This window comes from Heterodontus francisci, chromosome 5 (assembly GCF_036365525.1).
Source record: "Heterodontus francisci isolate sHetFra1 chromosome 5, sHetFra1.hap1, whole genome shotgun sequence".
NCBI classification, from domain to species: domain Eukaryota; kingdom Metazoa; phylum Chordata; class Chondrichthyes; order Heterodontiformes; family Heterodontidae; genus Heterodontus; species Heterodontus francisci.
Genome location: NC_090375.1, coordinates 56515063 through 56534507, shown reverse-complemented (window position 1 = coordinate 56534507; position 19445 = coordinate 56515063). Strand labels below are relative to the sequence as shown.

Here is a 19445-nt window from a genome sequence, read left to right as displayed (position 1 = left end):
ATTAGTTAGATAATCATCTTCTTTTGGAACATGTGTTCCAACCCAACCCACAGGAACATAGAATTTAGGAGCAGGAGTAGGCCATTCGGCCCTTCGAGGCTGCTTAGCCATTCCATAAGACCATGGCTGATCTGGTTGAAGTCTCAACTCCACTTTCCTGTCTGCCCCTCCAATAACCCTTGACTCTCATGTCAATCAAAAATCTATGTAACTCAGCCTTGAATAAATTCAATGACCCAGCCTTCACTGCTTTCTGAGGAAGAGAATTCCACAGACGAACGACCCTGTGAGAAAAACAAAATCTCATCTCTGTCTTAAAAGGGAGACCTCTTCTTTGTAAATGGTGTCCCCCAAAAGACAGTCTCCAACAGGAGAGAATCTAACCATCTCCCCTTGACACTCCATAGCAGTACAATTGCTGAAGCCCCCACTGTCAACATCCTGGGGGTTACCATTGACCAGAAATTTAACTGGAGTAGCCATACAAATACCATGGCTAAAAGAGCAGTTCAGAGGCTAGGAATCCTGTGGCCAGTAACTCACCTCCTGACTCCCCAAAGCCTGTCCACCATCTACAAGGCACAAGTCAGGAGTGTGATGGAATACTCTCCACTTGCCTGGTTGGGTGCAGCTCCAACAACACTAGAAGCTCGACACCATCCAGGACAAAGCAGCCCGCTTGATTGGCACCCCATCCACCACCAACGCATAATGCCAGCAGTGTGTGCCATCTACAAGATGCACTGCAGCAACGCATCAAGGCTCCTTAGACAGCACCTTCCAAATCTGCAACCTCTACCATCTAGAAGGATAAGGGTAGCAGATGTATGGGAACACCACATGCAAGTTCCCCTCCAAGCCACACACCATCCTGACTTGGAACTATATCGCCATTCCTTCACTGCAATTAGGGATGGGCAATAAATGCTGGCCTAGCCAGCGACGCCCACATCCCACGGACGACTAAACAAAAAGAGGAAACATCCTCCCAATATCCAGTCCATCAAGCTCCCTCAGGATTTTGTATATTTCAATAAGATCACCTCTTATTTTTCTAAACTCCAATGAGTACATGCCCAACCTGTTCAACCTTTCTTCATAAGCCCTTCATCCCTGGAATTATTTGAGTGAACCTTCTCTGAACTGCTTCTCATGTAATTATATCCTCTTTCAAATAAGGAGACCAAAACTGTACACAGTCTTCCAGATGCAGTTCACCAAGCTGCAGTAAAACTTCCCTATCTTCATACTCGATTCCCTTGCAATAGTGCCATCATTCCATTTGCCTTATCACTTGCTGAACCTGCATAATAACCTTTTGTGATAATTGGACAAAGATCTCTTCCTTCTGCTGTCGATAAGGGTGCTGGTCGATCCAGGCTTAGGGCCATTGTATCTGTGGTCCAATGTATCTGGCAATCTCACCCAGGGAAATCACAGAATGGGTGGAAAATGGAAGAGTAAGATGGTGTGTTGGGGGTGATTTTCTGAAATTGGGTATGGGGTATGCTGTTGGGATAGAATTGGCGAGGGCTTTCTTTGCATCTAACCATGCAATGCCAAATGTAAGAGAGCTTGGTGTCAATATTGGTATCTGAAATGAATAGTGATCCATTCCCTAGCACTACCTCCCTCAGCTTACAAATGAAACGTTTGTGTGTCCTACCTTGCTGATGCAGTGTTAATACTTTCATATGGGCAATGAATGAGATTCCAAGCTTGCCCTGATTTTTTTCATTCAAAGATTTTCCATGGTATTTGGGTAGCATTATTGAAAATATTTTCATAAACGAGGAAGGTCGATTGGAAAGAGAAGACAAAATTGAATCTCAGAACATCTGAAATAGTTTTACAGCCAATGAAATATTTTGGCGTGAAGCCACTATTGTAATTTATGAAACACAGCAGCCAATTTGCCCACAGCAAGGTCCCATAAACAGCAATGAGATAATGACCAGATAATCTGTTTTGGTGAAGTTGATTGAGGGATAAATATTGGCCAGGACACAAGGGAGAATTCCACTGCTCTTTTACACCCACCTGAGAGGGCTGATGGGGCTTCAGTGTAACATCCAAAAGACAGCTGCTCCAATAGTGCAACAGTCCTGCAGTACTGTGCTGCAGTGTCAACCTGGATTATGTGCTCAAGTGTCTGGAATGGGACTCGCTCTTGGAGATTTTGAAAGGTGAAAGGTGCTTGTTGAAAGGTTTAAGTTGGTGCAGATTATCGTTGTCTGCAGTCAGGCAGCACAATGACTTCTCAAACCAGCTGTCCCTCCATACTCCTGTCGGTCTGTTTCCATTGCTTTCAGTGGGGGCTTTAGTCCAATTTTTCTAATCACAAAGGCGTCAATTCCATTTACTGAGGTACAGTTTTCATGCTGGTAACTCTCCCACGGACCATTACTCATGAGTGTGCTTGACAATCAATGTCAGCTGGCTATTCAATTATGAAGGAAGTCTAAGCAAAGACCAATCATGCCATAACCTGGCATCCACACCCTCTAGCAATGGTCATTGGATAGTCTTCAGCAGCAGGAACGCTGAACAATTCTCCCCTTTCCTCCCCTCCCCCCCCCCCCCCCCCCCCCCCCCAATAGACAGAGAACCATTGTAGCATATGCTCCTGCTAAGACTAGCAAATGAAGCACAGACTGGAGATACAGTCTGGGTCTTTCCTCGTCTGTTGGTCTCAGGTGGAGAAATGGCTTCGAACCATTGGGCAGATAATGAGTTGAGGCTAGGCCACCTTCTATTTATCTTTATCCGCTCTTCAAATCCTCCAACCCAAACTTATATGGCTGCTGTAATAGCTTAACCATGCACAATTAACTTCAACGAGGACTCTCCCGGTCGAATGACTTAAGTTAATTGGAAGTTCATGGAAACCTCGAAGAAATGGTGTTTACACCACTGAAACCCCTGGTGGAAATTCAACCCCTCGGTGTTGACAGAAGGCTCAGCAACACCAATTATTTCAATTTTACAGCCTGCTCCAACTTTAGTCCACTCCCATTCTGCAGCCCACAAGGTAGTATTGTATGAATGTATTAGTCAACATAATGACCCCCTCCTGTGTAAAATGGTTCGCCTACACTGCCCACCCACCCCCTCCCTTTCCAACCAGATGAAATATTGCCACTCAACTAGATTACAGCGATCTGTTTTCCATGTAATGTGCAATGGCCCATAACAATCAAAAAAGGAGGCCTGGCATTTATATTATGTCTTATTGCACCTTTCACAAAGATCTCCAAAACACTTCACAGACAGACAATACTTTTTGAAGTGCCATTACTGTTAACATATAAGCAAAATTGGCATCCATTTTGGTACAGCAAAGTCCCACTAACAATCATCAGGGGAGTTGGTTTTCAGGATAACTAACTGCAAATTATTTCTCAATGTGCTGGCCACAGAACTCTGTCTTGACTTCATAATTCTGTTCAGATCGGGTTCATGTTTCACTTGGAGAAAGTTGATGTAACTGCTAGCTTCTTGGTACCAAGTTCACAAGAGTTGTCTGGAGCCAACTGGTTCTCCAGCTGAAGCTTTTGGCTAACATTGAGGAGCTGTACAGAGTTGATAGATAACAAAGCAGTGAGAAAGAGTTTGCAATTTCCATGGTACCTAATTGGATATCTCACAGCAGTTCAGAATCAATGAAATGCATTTGAGGTGCAGTCACTGTTATGCAGGAAAAAGCAGCAACCGTTTTACACATGGCAATATCCCAAAAACAGCAAATGATGAATGACGATTTCTATCTAGTGGCATCAAACTGAGATGTTGGTCAGGGCAGCTCCCTATTCTTTTTCAGATAGTGTTGTGGCAACTGTAACGCCAACGTAAAATAGCAGGTACCCAACTGAACAAATGGATAGAAGCTTACTTTAATGTTTTACCCAAAGAGCAGCATTTTCAACAATGGGACACTATACCAGTACTGTACCAGAGCATCAGTATAGATTGTAGCCGTATGTTCTAGAGTGCAGCTGGAATCTCCAGCCTGTTGACTGAGGCTAGAGCACTACCGACTGAGGCAAACTATCACTGCTAAAGGTTGGTAAATGGAGTTGAAGTACAGACTAGCCACAATCTAATTGAATAGCAGAGCACGCTCGAGGTGCTGATTAGCCTACTCCTGTTCCTTATGTTCATACCCGTCCTGGGAATGTTTGATGCAATGTAGAAGGTGCTTTAATCTGTATCTAACCCATGCTAAACCTAACCTAGAAGTGTTTTGATGGGAGAGCATAAAGGGAGCTTTACTCTGTATCTAGCCCATGCTCTACCTGACTTTCAGTACTTCATGTTGTATGTGGTGGGGGAACATGGGCAGGTTGGCAGGGAAATGGAAAATGCACACATTCTTTTTATCAAAGGAAAACCTTCCTTTCCTCAAGTTTCAACACTCATGTTTTTTTCTCCCTCCCCTTTCTTTCACAGTTTAACTGGTAATGAACCACTCACCATCTTGCCTCTGACCCAAGAAACAGAACAGACTCACGGGAAGGCCCACTTCAAGGTCTGTGATCGTCTGAAGCTGGAACGGAAACAGCGGCGGATGTGCAGGCGGGACCCTGGAGTGGCAGAAACCCTAATGGAAGCAATCAGTATGAGCGCCCTCGAGTGTCAGTACCAGTTCAGATTTGAGAGGTGGAACTGCACCCTGGAGGGACGCTACAGGACAAGCCTTTTGAGGAGAGGTCAGTTGTGGCTCTTCCTGTACTGTGAAGTTCTTGATGTCCTGTATCTCTTCTGCTGGGTAATTGCTGTATATTAAGTATATTTTTGAGCGATAAGGTAGAAGAAGAGATGGTGTCACCTCAATGTTCGTTCATGCCTCGACCTACTCTAGCTGTCTGTTTGAATACCACAGAATAAAATGGAAAATGTTGGGAAATGGACAGCTGAATTTTAACATTAAAAAAGAGCATGGTTGAGTTGGTTGGTTGGCTCTCAGAAATCCGTTTCCCAACCCACCCAGTTCCAACTTTAACTGGAGCCGGAAGGTGGATAAGTGACCAAGGAGGTGGGCTGCAACTTTAAATAGACAACGAGGCTGTGAGTCTCATTATCATTCTACTTTTCAACTTCAACTTTGTTTGGCTGGGTTTCCTGATGCTCAGGAAACTCAGCAGCTTCCTCCAGATGAGAAGTTAGTGGATTCAGGAGGCAAGTGCTTTATACCTATCTCCTGGCTCCAGTTGCCTGCCTGAGAAACCTCCGTGATCGGGCACCACCCCACACACCCACCGACAACCATTTCGCACCCCCCCCTCTCCCCTGAGGCCTCTGATCCCACCACAAGGCCTCCAAACCTGAACGCCCCCTCCTCCACCAGCAGGCCCCAATTTACCCCCTCCCCCACCCAAGTCCTCCCCACCGCCTTCAATTCACACTCTCCCTCCAACTCCCCTGCCAGGGTCCCTCCGACCTTCCCTGCCCTCAGGGCTCCAACCTTTTGGCAACACACCCAATCGACTCCCTTCCTCCAACCCTTCGATCAACCACTCACTGCGATCAATGCTGCCTTCCCCCTGACCCATCCCTGGTGCAGACTTAGCTGCTGTTTCAACTGCCACTGGCCAGCTCCTCACCTGACTAGAGGCCCAGCTTGCCAATCAGATTAGGCCTCCAGATGGGGAACTGATCAGTGATGCCAGTGGCACTCTTTGGAGTTAAATATCCGCAACATGTGGGGGAATCCCGAAAAGCGGGTTCCCTCCGACTTTCTATCTAACCCATTCCCTGTGATCAGCTCAGTAAAAATTCTGCCCGTACAGTGGCTGGTCTGAAAAACAAAGGCCAGTTCACGTGTTGGGCAAGACACGGCAAGTGGCAATGCTGATGATTTAATGAGGATATGTGTAAAATATATTTCTAGCATTTTCTGCTTTTCTTTGACATTTTAAATTTGCCTTTGTTCTGATCTCTTTGCCCTTCACACTCTTCTTCATTCAGTTTTGTCCCTTTGATTTTACACAGTCTACCTGGCTGGGGTTTCCGAATATTTCCTCTGACCTTCTCTTGCTTAAAACGAGAAAAAAAAACTAGAGTACGTTATGGGCATCAGGCTACCCTGCAACTATAGCACTACTTGAAAGCCCTTTATTAAAGTGACAGGCTGTATTGTTCAAATCTATATTAGTGTAGTTTAGGTGTTAGCCTTGCCTCAATGGTAGCACTCTCACCTCTGAGTCAGTATCCATAAAGGAAAAAACATGTTTTTGATGGAGGGTCTTTGAGAGAAAGTCCATGTTCTGGTCAACATAGAAATTGTTAGATAAAAAAGACCCAAGGCCCACCTAGTTCCGCTTTTACCTTCCTGATAGTTAAATGATATAACAGTAATGGAGTTGTTGATTAATCATGAAAATCATCCTCTATCAATTAGTCTACAACAGACCCAGGCATGATGTGAGGAAAATCTTTGGGAATCATAGGTCCAAATTCATCTGGTCCTCTCAAGCTCACTATGCTCCGCACACATCACATCTGTAATAACTTGTACTGTATCCCAAAATTTTATTTCCTGAAAGAAACCCATCAAATTTTCATTTGAATGAATCAATACTAACTGCTTCCACCGTCTCCCTGGGACCCTGCACAAGAGATTGATCACTCGCTCATTGATCTGTACAAAATGTTTTTTGCCCCACTTAGCCGCCCCTTCAGTCCATGTGGCTGACGCAACCCGTCACTCACTTCAAGATTTTCATCAGGGCAACACCTAAACTATGTGGCTCACTACAGGAAACAAAATCTCTTTCTCAGGAGATAAATGGCCTTGGTCAGCATTATGGATGAACTGGACAGCTGATCTGTTCCTGATTTTAAATGTGGTGACCTCAGTCCAGTGTATAGTGGACATGAGTCCAAGCTGCATTTTAATTCAGCACAAAACTGAGCAGTCTTACTCAGAGAAACTCCAGGGTAGACGATGTAGGAAATTAAATATCATACTGGTGGAGTAATGGATATTTTTCTTGGAGTTGATGTTGAGTCACATTTCTGGAACTGGGAAATGCTTCAGTGGCAGTGAAAGTAAGTTGTGCTGTATATGAACTGGTATAGGGGGAGGGAGCTGCCTGCCGAATGCTCTGTTATCGGCTGACAGAGGAGTAAAAGTTGTCATTAGCGGGAGATGCACAACTTACTACAAAGGAACAGAGTGGGAAAGACGTGTAAGGAGAAAGAGAGGAACAAAAGGATATACAGAGAGGAAAGATCATCTAGAGGGAGAGAAGGACAGATGTGGAAAGAAAAAAGGACAAAAGAAGAGGGAAATAACAGGCTGAAAGAGGCAAAAGAACTGAGGGAGAAGAGTATCTAAACAGTGAAAGGGGTAGACGGGGTTAGATGGAGAAAGAGGGAAAAGAACACAAGGCATACAGAGAGAGAAAAAAGGAAAGGCAGAGAAAGGGCCATAAGACAGTCAGAAAAGCAAGGAAAAGGTTACACAGACATGAGAAAGATAAAAGAGCATGTGATTCTCACTGGAACTAGAGTTTGGAAGTACATTTAAATAGAGAGATCAGGGAACAAATAGAGAGAGGAGAGAAAAAGACAGAACGAGAAGGAAAAAGACATATTGGGCTGGAGCTTACCTGCACAACGGGGGTTGCGGTGACAGGCTGGAAGGCAGGGCATGACCCTGCCTCAGCCCTGTTTTGGACCCCCCCCCTGCTGAATTTCACAGCTAATTAACTGCCCACTATTGGGGTGCCCGTTCTTTTAAGGATGGGGATCCCGCCTCCAAGAGCGGCCGGTCAGTTGGAAGGCTGGCAGCTCTGCAGTACCAACAGTGCTACCAGAAGCAGTGGACACAGCTGATACTGCAGGAGCCCCGGGACAAGGAGCAGTGCTGGTGCCCTGGATCTCATTTAAGTGGAGTGGACTTGCTGGGGCTAGTCCAGCAGGCCGTGCTGGGTGGGGGGGGCTAGTCATTGAGGGCAGGAGGGGTGTTGTTTGTGGAGGGGCACCTTTGATGGCCCACAGAGGAGGGCTCCGCACCCCCCCCCCCCAACCCAGCCCACAGGGAGGTCACCTGGCTTACTGGGCAATCTACCCACGTGGCAGAGGGCCTTTCTGCCACTGGTAAAATGCCAGCTGTGGCAGGAAGAGGCCCTTAATTGGCCATTTAAGGGCCTCAATTAGCCTCTGGGTGGGAAGGCTGTCGTCAGAGATCCCCGTCCCTGACAAAATTGAATGGCATCAGGAAGGCGCCCAGGCACTTCACCCACCCCGCCTTCCTGCACTATTTTATGGCACCCTCCACCTCACCCACCCCCCTCCACCCTCCCATCCCTCCAGGGCTTATAAAGTGCAGCCCATTGACTGACCAAAGCAGCAGAATGAAAGGGCTAAAAGCATAAAGGAGAGACTATTGGGTGATAATGCTACTGGGAATTCTGCTTCTCAGGTATTCACTGCGCCAGTGCCCAATCGAGCTGACCTTGTGCAATTACGTGAGATCAATCATTCAAAAATTTTTGTGGCAGTGCCACGGGGATTCGGAGCTGGAGCGCCAACACTGACACCTGACAGCAGCCCATAAGGTGCTGCCTTTACTTTTGTTTACATTTCAATGGCATAGCGTACAAAGACCCCATGCAAAAATTGGCTACACAAGGTCACAGAGCAACAGAGCCAATAATGAAGGGTGACCCTGTTAACAAGGAGAGCGTCACCCAGGAATTAAATAACGTGGACCTCCACTGAACTGAGACTCGTTGTCTGCAACATTACTCAGGGTGTCCAGTCACGTTTCCGAAAGCCTCTAATTCACATGAATTCACAATTGATATGCAAGGTACTAGCATATAACGTATTTCTGTCTACATTTATCTGTACTCATCACGTGGAGAGTGAAGCAGGCCTCCACATCCATTTATCCTTATGCCCATAACACTGAGGCATTTTCTATGCATGTAACTGTATTATCAGCCCAGAGGAAAGAGAAACAAAGCAAGTGAGAAAGGAAGTAATGAGACTAAAGTGAGAATGAAAAAGGACCCCCCCCCCTCCCCCCGCCCACCCCAAAGGAAAGAGAAAAGTACTGAAGTGGGAATGAGAGCAACTGATAGAAAGACTTAAAAGGTTAAAATGGACACTTAACATGGATTGACAGGGAGAGTGTTAATGTACTGGACTTGTAACCCAGAGAATGTAGCTGAAATCCCACTATGGCAGTTTGAAAATTTGCATTTAATTTTAAAATTCTGGAAATAAAAAGCTGATATCAATAAGTGACCATGTCGCCATCAATGGTAGTAAAAACCCAACTGGTTGACTAATGTAGGGCAGAAAACCTGCTGTCCTTACCTGGTCTGGTCTATATGTGACTCCAGTCAATGTGGTTGACTCTTAACTGCCCTCTGAAGTGGCCGAGCAAGCTACTGAGTTGTATCAAATCACTACACTGCGGTGGTTCAAGCAGGTGGCCCACCACCACCATCTTAGGCCAACTAGTGAAGAGCAATAAATGCTGGCCCTATCAATGACACCCACATCTCAGGAAAAAAATGGGGGAAAAAAACTAAATAAAGCAGACTGAGGGAGTGATATTCTTCATGTTGACAATTGTAGCGTAAAGCTCATCGTGACCGGAAGTTTCTGTTTAGTACTCAAGCTGAACTTTTGGCAAGATCAGTTCTACTCAGAGAAAGAGAGCCACACACAGAGGGTATGCAGACACAAGGAGAAAGGCAGACAGACAGAGATATAGATACAGAGAAAGGCAGACGGAGGAAAAAGTCAGATGAAGACTTCCAGACAGGAATTGACTAGCAAATTAGTGAATCAGGCAGCCTTGGTACTTGAACCTATAATCAGGAGGCTAAGGAGCAGACCTCAATTGTTTCTTCTGCTGAGACGACGATTAAACTTGACTTTTCATTTTTTTCAATATGAGAAATTAAAATAGCATTTTTAGTCCGAGAGGACAAGTACATTTGACTGTAATTATTTTTTCCATTTTCAATTGCCTTGCCAGCAAAAAGGTTATGAGTTTATTACAGCACATCTGGCATGCAGCGTGCTGATTTATGAGCCCTGGTATGACTTCTGCAAGCTGTACACTTCAGATAAACCCCACATATGCAATATCATCTAATTAAAAATGAAATTGCACACTTTGCTTGCTCTTTTATAAAACATGTGCAAAGAATAAAAAGAATCTCTCACCAGAACTTGTGACTTGTCCAATATCAAATATAAAACAGACCAATAGTCATGATGTTGTCCAGTCATTGAACATGCTCGTGTCAAGTATCTGGCTCCAGCATTTTAGCAAATGCATTAATCTGTGTATTTTAAATGGATCAGTACCTCCAGTAAAACAGTGGGGCGTGCGTTAATTGTTCAAGCAGTTTGACGGCTGACAGTAATTGTTATAGTGTTTTTGTTTGGTGGGGGGGTGGAGGGCGATTTCCTGTTGTGAATGAGGGATTGCAGTACTAAGGCAATGGAACAGTGTCCTGCTCTGATATCATTCATTGTGTGAATTGAGGACTGTCATAAGTTTCTTTGTTATCTTAAGCATCACAATGAGATATGTGGATTCCAGTTCCCTGAAGATATCTAGAAGGTTTATTAACAGCTAAACTAGTACATACAAAACACAGCAAACTAGATACAAAACCTTTGCCTAGGGTGTTGCTGTGCAGAGTGACTATGGCTTCTAGTCACATGACTACATCCTGGTACTTAGCTCATTAGCGTACTGAGTTCTTAAAGGGATATCACTCTTAAAGCAATCATACAACATCCCCTTTCTTTCCAAAGATAAGTCTCGTATGATACAAGTAAAAACACATAAAATTGAATATCAAAATTAGTTATACAGGGATAAACATTGTAAAATTTACAAGTATAAAGAAAAGAATTGCGAAATTTACAAGTGCAGAAGCTCAAGAGTCCATATATCATTTCAGTAGTTTGACAACTCTTTCAGATCAGAATGTGTTCTTTCGAGTCCGCTGTGCGCAATTGGAGTATTACACACTTCTCTTAATTGGCTTCGGTTCCTCCTCAACACTGCTCATTTTGATGTTGTAATCTCGTAAGACCTAGGTTCACTGCATACTTTGGATACCTCTGCGGGTAACCATGTTCTCATTGTGGGGTGTACGACCCTGACCTTTTGTCCTCTGTGTAGTTGAGGTAGTACCGCCCTGCATGTCAGTCATGCACCATCTTCATTTTCCCTTGTTTTTCAAGCAGTGTCTCCTGCATCATAGAGATTTTGGACAGATGATGGCTTGGCAGAATCGTTTGCACTTGTGTGCCAAACATGATCTCTGCTGGTGATGGTAAGCCCATATCCATAGGTGTAGCTCTGAGGTGTAACATGGCAACAGGAAAATCTTGTTTCATTGTCCTACACTTCAGGATAAGCGATTTAACTGTGCAAACCATTCGCTTGGCAAGACCATTAGATCTAGGGTAAAGTGGTGAAGATGTCACATGGTTAACACCCCATTTGGCACACATATCGCTGAAAGGTCTGCTCTGATACTGTGGCTCATTGTCAGAAATAATTTCTTCAGATGCACCGTATAGACTGGGCTGTCTGCCCTACCGGCTTTTTAAAATATTTAAAGATACGTGGCATAAAATTAATGAATACAATTATTTTGCTGCTCTCCCACCCCCGCCAATAACAATTAAATTAATTATTTGCCCCCCCCCCACCAAAATGCTTATCTTTACCATCTGACCTTCGCCCCACCCCCACAAACTGCACAAAGTTTAAACTACAAGCTTAGTTTAGTTTTAGTTTTAGAGATACAGCACTGAAACAGGCCCTTCGGCCCACCGAGTCTGTGCCGACCAACCACCCATTTATACTAATCCTACACTAATTCCATATTCCTACCCCATCCCCACCTGTCCCTATATTTCCCTACCACCTACCTATACTAGGGGCAATTGCTAATGGCCAATTTACCTATCAGCCTGCAAATCTTTGGCATGTGGGAGGAAACCGGAGGAAACCCACGCGAACACAGGGAGAACTTGCAAACTCCACACAGGCAGTACCCAGAATTGAACCCAGGTCGCTGGAGCTGTGAGGCTGTGGTGCTAACCACTGCGCCACTGTCTACAGCCATCTTCTTCACTATCAACTACACGACCAATTTTTGTCATCAGCAAATTTCCCAATCACGCCTCCCATATTTAAGTCCAAATCATTAATATATACCACAAACAGCAAGGGACCCAATACTAAGCCCTGTGAATGCCACTGGTAACAGCTTTCCATTCACAAAAACATCCATTGATTACTACCCTTTGCTTCCTGTCACTGAGCCAATTTTGGATCCAACCTGCCTCATTCCTCTATCACATGGGCTTTCATTTTACTGACCAGTCTGATAATGCGGGACCTTGTCAAATGCCTTACTAAAATCCATGTATACTTTTCTATCCCTTAGCCAATTTTGTATCCATGTGGCTACTGCCCCTCTTATCCTATGGGTTTCAAATTTTGCTACAAGCCCAATATGTGGTATTTAATCAAAGCCTTCCCACTATTGCCTATACCCATGACGTTAATATGACCCCACCTCTCCACCCACTTGCACTGATAAACTTACTTCCTCCCCCCCCCCGCCCCCCCCCTCCCCCACCAGTGTTGCGCCTCGTTTACCTGGACCGGGATCCAAAGGCACGCGAGTGCCGGCTGCCACTCTGAAGATAGTGGCGGGTCTGTAAGATTCCAGGTGTGTGCATATTAATTTTATTCATTTGCATATGTTAATTCAGGTCCCATCACCCAATGGTGGGGATGCCGCCATGGTGCCTCACCGCCACCAGGAGGATTGGGCCGGGCCCTGCAGGCATCGAGGTCCATGGCGGGCCTCATCCAGGGCCATCTTCAGGCACCCACCGCCACAGATCCTGACGTGCGCTCCTGAAAATCCAGCCCAATATGGCACTCAATGTGTCTGCGACAACTGCACTTGAAATGTCTTTTATCTGTCTGAGAATTAGAATTTTGGAGAAATAATTGGTGACTAAGATAAAGTCATCTCCATTAACAGGAAATAGATCAGTGATGATTTTGGACGAAGGAACTGATGGAATCTCGTGAGGGTGTAGAGGTTCTTTACGTTATTGTGTCTGGTCGCTCTGACATGCCTCGCACATCCTCACTAACTTTTTGATGTCACCATTGAACCCTGGCCAATTAACAATGTCTCGTGCCAGTCATCTCATTAGCTTTTTACCCATGTGGCCTTGGTGAAGTTGTGACCAGATCTCCTGTTGGAGAGCTTTGGGCACAATCGCTTGTTTTCCTTTGAAGGTGACGTCTCTCGAGTTACCAAATTTATCTCTATAAGGCCAAAAGCATCTGAGGGTTTCTGGCACCTCTTTTATCGTATCAGGCCATCCTTCTATGATGACTCTCCACAGTGTCTTCAGTTGTGGGTTATTGGCTGTTTCTGATTGCAGTTGGTCACATTTGTGCCAACCAAAATGCCATAAATCAATTTTGAGCACATCTTCTACCTCGATGTCCAAGCTGTCTACTTGTAGATCCAGTGAGACTTCTTCATTCTTCGGATTTGGCAATCTGATCAACATATCCAAGGTGACCATTTTGGTACCCGGTTTGTAGCAGACATCAAAGTCGTACCCCTGTACTTTCACTAAGCCGCTGTAGTTGAGGTGGTGCGCTTGTCAAGGGTTTGCGCCAGATCATCTCCAGTGGTTTGTCTTCAGTTTCCAACCTGAACCGCTTACTGAACAGGTAAGTGTGGAATCTTGTGATTCCCAAACACCAGAGCAAGTGTTTCAAGCTCTGTTTGTTTGAGTAGTTGGATTGTGCTGAGGATAAACCTTTGGATCCGAATGCAATCTGTTTGCGATCCTATAGGATGCACGCTCCTAGCCCTTTCTGTGAGGTGTCGACTTCCAGGATTGTCTTCTTCCTTGGATCATAGTGCTGCAGGGTTTAGCTTTCTGCTGACAATGCTTATTTGAGAGACTCAGACACATACTGATGGTACTCCTGTCATACATATGGTATGTCTTTCTTTAAGAGCTCTCTGTGATGATGTTTTGTCAGAAAAATTTGGAATGTATGGTGCCAAGACGTTAAAAATCCGAGTCACCCTTGTAGATCTTCTTTGTCTTGTAGAGTAGGCATATGCCTTATGTCTTCGATTTTGCCTAGGTCAGGCAGATTCCGCAACCTGAATAGATGGAGCCAAAGAAATTTATCTGACTTGCATTCACCTGGCACTTCTTGCTATTAAAAATGAGCCCTTTGCGACGAGCTACTGCCATCCGTGAATGAAGATTTTGATCATGCTCTTTGGTTTTGCCCATTACCACAATATCATTGGCCATGCATATACATCCAGGCACATTTTCTAAAATTCTGTCCATATGCTGCTGAAACAGATTTTGACTGACAGATAAGCTAAAGGGTAGTCTCTGCAAGCAATATCTTCCAAATGATGTTCTGAAGGTGGCGATTTCCTGAGATTCCGTAGCTAGGTGTACTGACCAATATCCGTGCTTGGCATCCAACTTGGGAGAAGAATTTAGCTCCTGTGAACTTGGGATTCAATTCCTCTAATGTCGGAATCTTGGGGCAGGTTTGGGAGAGGTTTAGATGCCTTGGATCTGGACATACCCTGATTGCTCCATCCTTCTTCAATACGCAATGATTGAGCTGCACTTGTCTGTGTGATGTACACAATGGATGATGCCACTGCGTTCCATGTCATCCAACGCGCGCTTAAGTTTTTCTTCTACGTGCATGCTGCACTTTCTGGGAGTGTCGACTGACAGAATTGCATCCTCTCTGAGGTGCAGTACGGCATCACCTTTGAGATCTCCTATGAATTCGAACCCGTCCATGTACATTTGTTTTAAGTCCTGGATTGACTCAATGCAGGTACCCTTGGTCTCTTCTGCTGTAATGGGTACCTTGGTGACCTCATGGATAGTCAGGATGTTGAGGTCCTTACACGCTGGTAGTCCTGCCACTGCTGGTCCACTCATGTCTAGCAGGTGAAATATTTTTAGTTTCTATGCCAACTTTCCATAGCTGCATTGCATTGTCAGTGTGCCACTGCAAGGGAGGAGTGACCCATTTTACACAGTTAACTTTGCCGTTGTCGGTTGTATCATTAATTTCCAATGACCCCAGTACATAACCTTCAGTATTCAGACTGGTAGGATATTTGAACTAGCTTCCGTGTCAATCTTAGTCCTGAGTGTGTGTTTGTCAATTTCTTTGGGCACAAGATATCACAGAATCACAGAATTGTTACGGCACAGAAGGAGGCCATTCTGCCCATCATGTCTGCATTGGCTCTCTGAAAGAGCAATTCCCTCTGTCCTATTCTCCTGCCTTCTCCCCTTAACCCTACACATTCTTCCTTTTTCATATAACTGTCTAATTCCCTTTTGAATACTTCAATTGAATCTACCTCCACCACTTTCTCAGGCAGCGCATTTCAGTCTTTAACCACTCGCTGTTTTTCCTCCATGTCACTTGTTTCTCTTAACAAATATTTTAAATCTGTGCCCTCTCATTCTCGATCCTTTCACGAGTGGGAACAGTTTCTCTCTATCTACTCTATAAACACCCCTTATGATTTTGAATACCTCTATCAAATCACCTCTCAGCCTTCTCTTCTCCAAGGAAAACAGTCCTAACCTCTCCAATCTATCTTCATAACTGAAATTCGTCATCCCAGGAACCATTCTTCTGAATCTTTTCTGTACTCTTGCCAATGCTCTCATGTCTTTCCTCAAGTGCGGAGCCCAGAATTGGACATAATACTCCAGCTGAGGCCAAACTAGTTCTTATAAAAGTTCAACATAACTTCCTTGCTCTTGTACTCCATGCCTCTAATAAAGCCCAGGATACTGTATGCTATATTAACTGCTCTCTTAACCTGTCCTTCCACCTTTAATGACTTATGCACAGACACACCTAGGTCCCTCTGCTCCTGCACCCCCTTTAGAATTGTGCCCTTTATTCTATATTGTCTGTCCATGTTCTTCCTACCAAAATGAATCACCTAATTTCTCTGCACTGAACTGCATCTGCCACCTGTCTGCCCATTCCACCAACCTGTATGTCCTTTTTGAAGTTCTACACTATCCTCCTCACAGTTCACAATGCTTCCAAGTTTTGTATCATCTGCAACCTTTGAAATTGTGCTCAGTACACCAAGGTCTAGGCCATTAATATATATTAGGAAAAGCAATAGTAGCAAAAGCTTCCAGTTGTTTGACTTCACCAACATGATAGGTCAGTGATTGGAAAAGAACATCGCAGGGGTGTACAATATTGTTGGCTGGCCCTTGGAGTGGGATTGGGGGGCACTGTGCTAGAAGGCCAGGACCGGGTCCGGGTGGAGATCTGGGTGGGTCGAGTGGTCGGAGTTAGGAATGTGGTCAGAGACCGGTAAATAAGCTGAGTTCTAACCTTTACTTCATTCTGTGCTCTTTAGCTCTGGTGCTAGCTGCTTCAGGTACAACCCAAAGCTGCAAGAGGAGCAGAAGTAGATGTTAGGCCCCTTATTTGCATATGTTAATGCACTAAAGTATGTTTTTAACATGGGTAAAGTATGTCTGTTGTTTGGCCCTTACCAAAATGGCCAGAATTGTGTGCATATGGATGCCATTTCGGATACAAAATGGCACCAGTAATGCCAAAAACCCAGGCGCTACAGAGCCGAATGTCTAGCCCTCTCTCTTTTAAGGCTCATTTCCAAGGACATGGTGCTGTTGACAAGGCAATTGGTTTTGCTATATAAAGCCAGGGAGATCAGGATTCTGTGATACTGGGCTTCACATTTTCTGCTAGTTCTATGTTTCATCAGTCAGTTACTCCTTAATCTTATAATATTTTTGGGAAGCTGCAGCAAGCGAGGCGCACAGAAGAGACGGGAAGAGAAGAGATGGGGCTCATGGGTCTCCCTTTGAGCACCGCTTTCCCAGGACTGGATTATATAAAGGCAGAGCCAAGCTGGTTCTACAGTGCCCCCATCAGAGTGCCTCTTCTCAAACCTCAGAGGAGCAATGCTTGCTGCACCATTGTGACATTTCAATTTCCTGCACCAGCCATCTCTAGGGGCCTCACTCAGCGAGGCTGCCAATTTAGTGGCATTTTTGTAATGATTGATGAATAATTTTATGCTGTGGACTCATGCCCACTAGCAACTGGGATGGAAACTGCCCAAGATCCCTTACAAACTAGCAATGAGGAAGAGAGGGAGAGGGAGAGAGGAGACTTTCAATCCATCAGTTTTGGCTGCATTCAAACCTAGATCCCAGAGGTGAGAGGAAAGTGTTGTAACCAGTTACGCCATTCATTTAACCACCTGTATCAATAACTCTGTCCGCTCAATGATTACCATGGTTACAGGGCAGCTGTTTGCTTTGCCCTTACCCGTGCACAGATTCACAGTTGTGTAAACCAGGGTGAATTCTTCCCTTCAAAATTGTACACAGCCCCCCGCACCTTGGGGAGCTGCCTGAGAGGGACTTGTCTGGGCTGCATAGCTAGTACAAGCTGCCTCTTTTTATTTTTATTTTTTTTTAATTTATTTTTTATTTAGAGATACAGCACTGAAACAGGCCCTTCGGCCCACCGAGTCTGTGCCGACTATTAACCACCCATTTATACTAATCCTACACTAATCCCATATTCCTACCACATCCTCACCTGTCCCTATATTCCCCTACCACCTACCTATACTAGGGACAATTTATAATGGCCAATTTACCTATCAACCTGCAAGTCTTTTGGCTGTGGGAGGAAACTGGAGCACCGGGAGGAAACCCACGCAGACACGGAGAACTTGCAAACTCCACACAGGCAGTACCCAGAATTGAACCCGGGTCGCTGGAGCTGTGAGGCTGCGGTGCTAACCACTGCGCCACTGTGCCGCCCCATATCTTGGGGATCTAGCTGGGAAAAATCATAGCATGGTTACAGCACAGAAGGAGGCCATTCAGCCCATCAAGTCTGTGCCTGCAGTCTGCAAGAGCAATTTAGCTAGTTCCACTCCCTGGCCCTTTTCAGTGCCTGCAATTTTTTTCCCTTTTTCAGGTGCTTAGTTGATTCCCTGTTGACAGCCACAATTCAATCTGCCTCCACCACCCTTTTAAGCAGTACATTCCAGATCGTAACCTCTTGCTAAGTAAAGTTCTTCCTTTACTCACCTTTGGTTTTTTTGTCAATCACCTTAAATCTCTGTTCTCTGGTCCTCAACCCTTCCACCAATGGGAACAGTTTCTCCCTAACCTCTCTGTCAAGATCTCTCATGATTTTAAACACGTCTATTAAATCTCCTCTCAACCTTCTCTTCTCTCAGGAGAATAACCCCAGCCTCTCCAATCTATCCACATAACTGAAGTCCCTAATCCCTGGAACCATTCTCATAAATCTCAAACGTCTCAAGAGTAAGGACATATGTGATTTAAAAAAAGTTGAAATTAATCACTGTCTCAGACTTGAGCAACAATCAAGGGTACTAACTGATTCCTGTAGGTGTCCCTTATGTCTGATCTTTGACCTCCTCTCTTTTTCATGTTTTTTCTGGCTATTACTGTGTCCTTGATACTGTATTTATCTTCAATTTGTCCAAAAATCTGCAACTGTTATCCCACCTTGCAATAAATCCTGGATTCCATCATCCCCATTCCTCATAGGCTTCCTGCCCCTTAGCCTCTCCTTCCATAACTTTGCCATTTCTTACGGTTGGGTGTTGTACTGGGGATTAGTGCCCACTCCACTGTTGGTCTCCTGATCCTTGCTGATTCTTTTTTTTTCTAGGGTCAGGTTAACTTAAATATTGTCAGAGTAGGGGGTGGAGTTGGGGTCTGTTGGTTGGATTCATGCCACCATCAGAGGGTAGTAGGCTGGGAGGCAGGGCACTGGGTAAATAGCAGGGAGTCACGTCGGGATGGCTCTCCCACACAGTCCTGGTGCCGGAGAAGCTTCCCAGCGGTGGGACCGGACATGGATCGGCTGCCTGTCAAATGGAGGCGGGAAGCTAATTTAAATAATCAACGATGATTTTCCCAGGTCAGTGACATTTGCTGGCTGGCTGGGAATTACATTTTTCTTTGTCATCGACTGTACACACCACTGCTATGTGGGGAGGTCAGCAGCTTCATGGAGATGGCCTCCCTGTAGCCAAACCGAGGGTGGGGTGGTCATTGGAGTTGGAGGCTCTGTGCCCCAAAGAGGGGGCCACGGGTAGGGAAAGCTACCATCGTGTCCCCAATGGGCCATCTGGAGGGGCCTGCCTACCTGGCTGCTCTGATTTGTAGAGCTGCTGAGGCCACAGAGCTGACAGTTCTCTGACAAGGCCACACAAGTGTTCTTAGGAGCCATCTTTGGCTCAATTGGAGTGCTCATGCTCCTTGATTCAGGAAGGTTCTGGGTTCAAGTTCCACTC

General features: G+C 45.1%; 1 protein-coding gene across 1 annotated transcript in view; it reads left to right on the top strand.

Annotated features, from left to right (window-relative positions):
* The window catches only part of wnt9a (wingless-type MMTV integration site family, member 9A), a 94704-nt gene that overhangs the window by 23827 nt on the left and 51432 nt on the right, over window positions 1-19445 (top strand). Inside the window, exon 2 of the mRNA XM_068031474.1 lies at window positions 4450-4709. Coding sequence (XP_067887575.1) covers window positions 4450-4709 — 260 coding nt within the window. The remainder of the gene's footprint in view (window positions 1-4449; window positions 4710-19445) is intronic.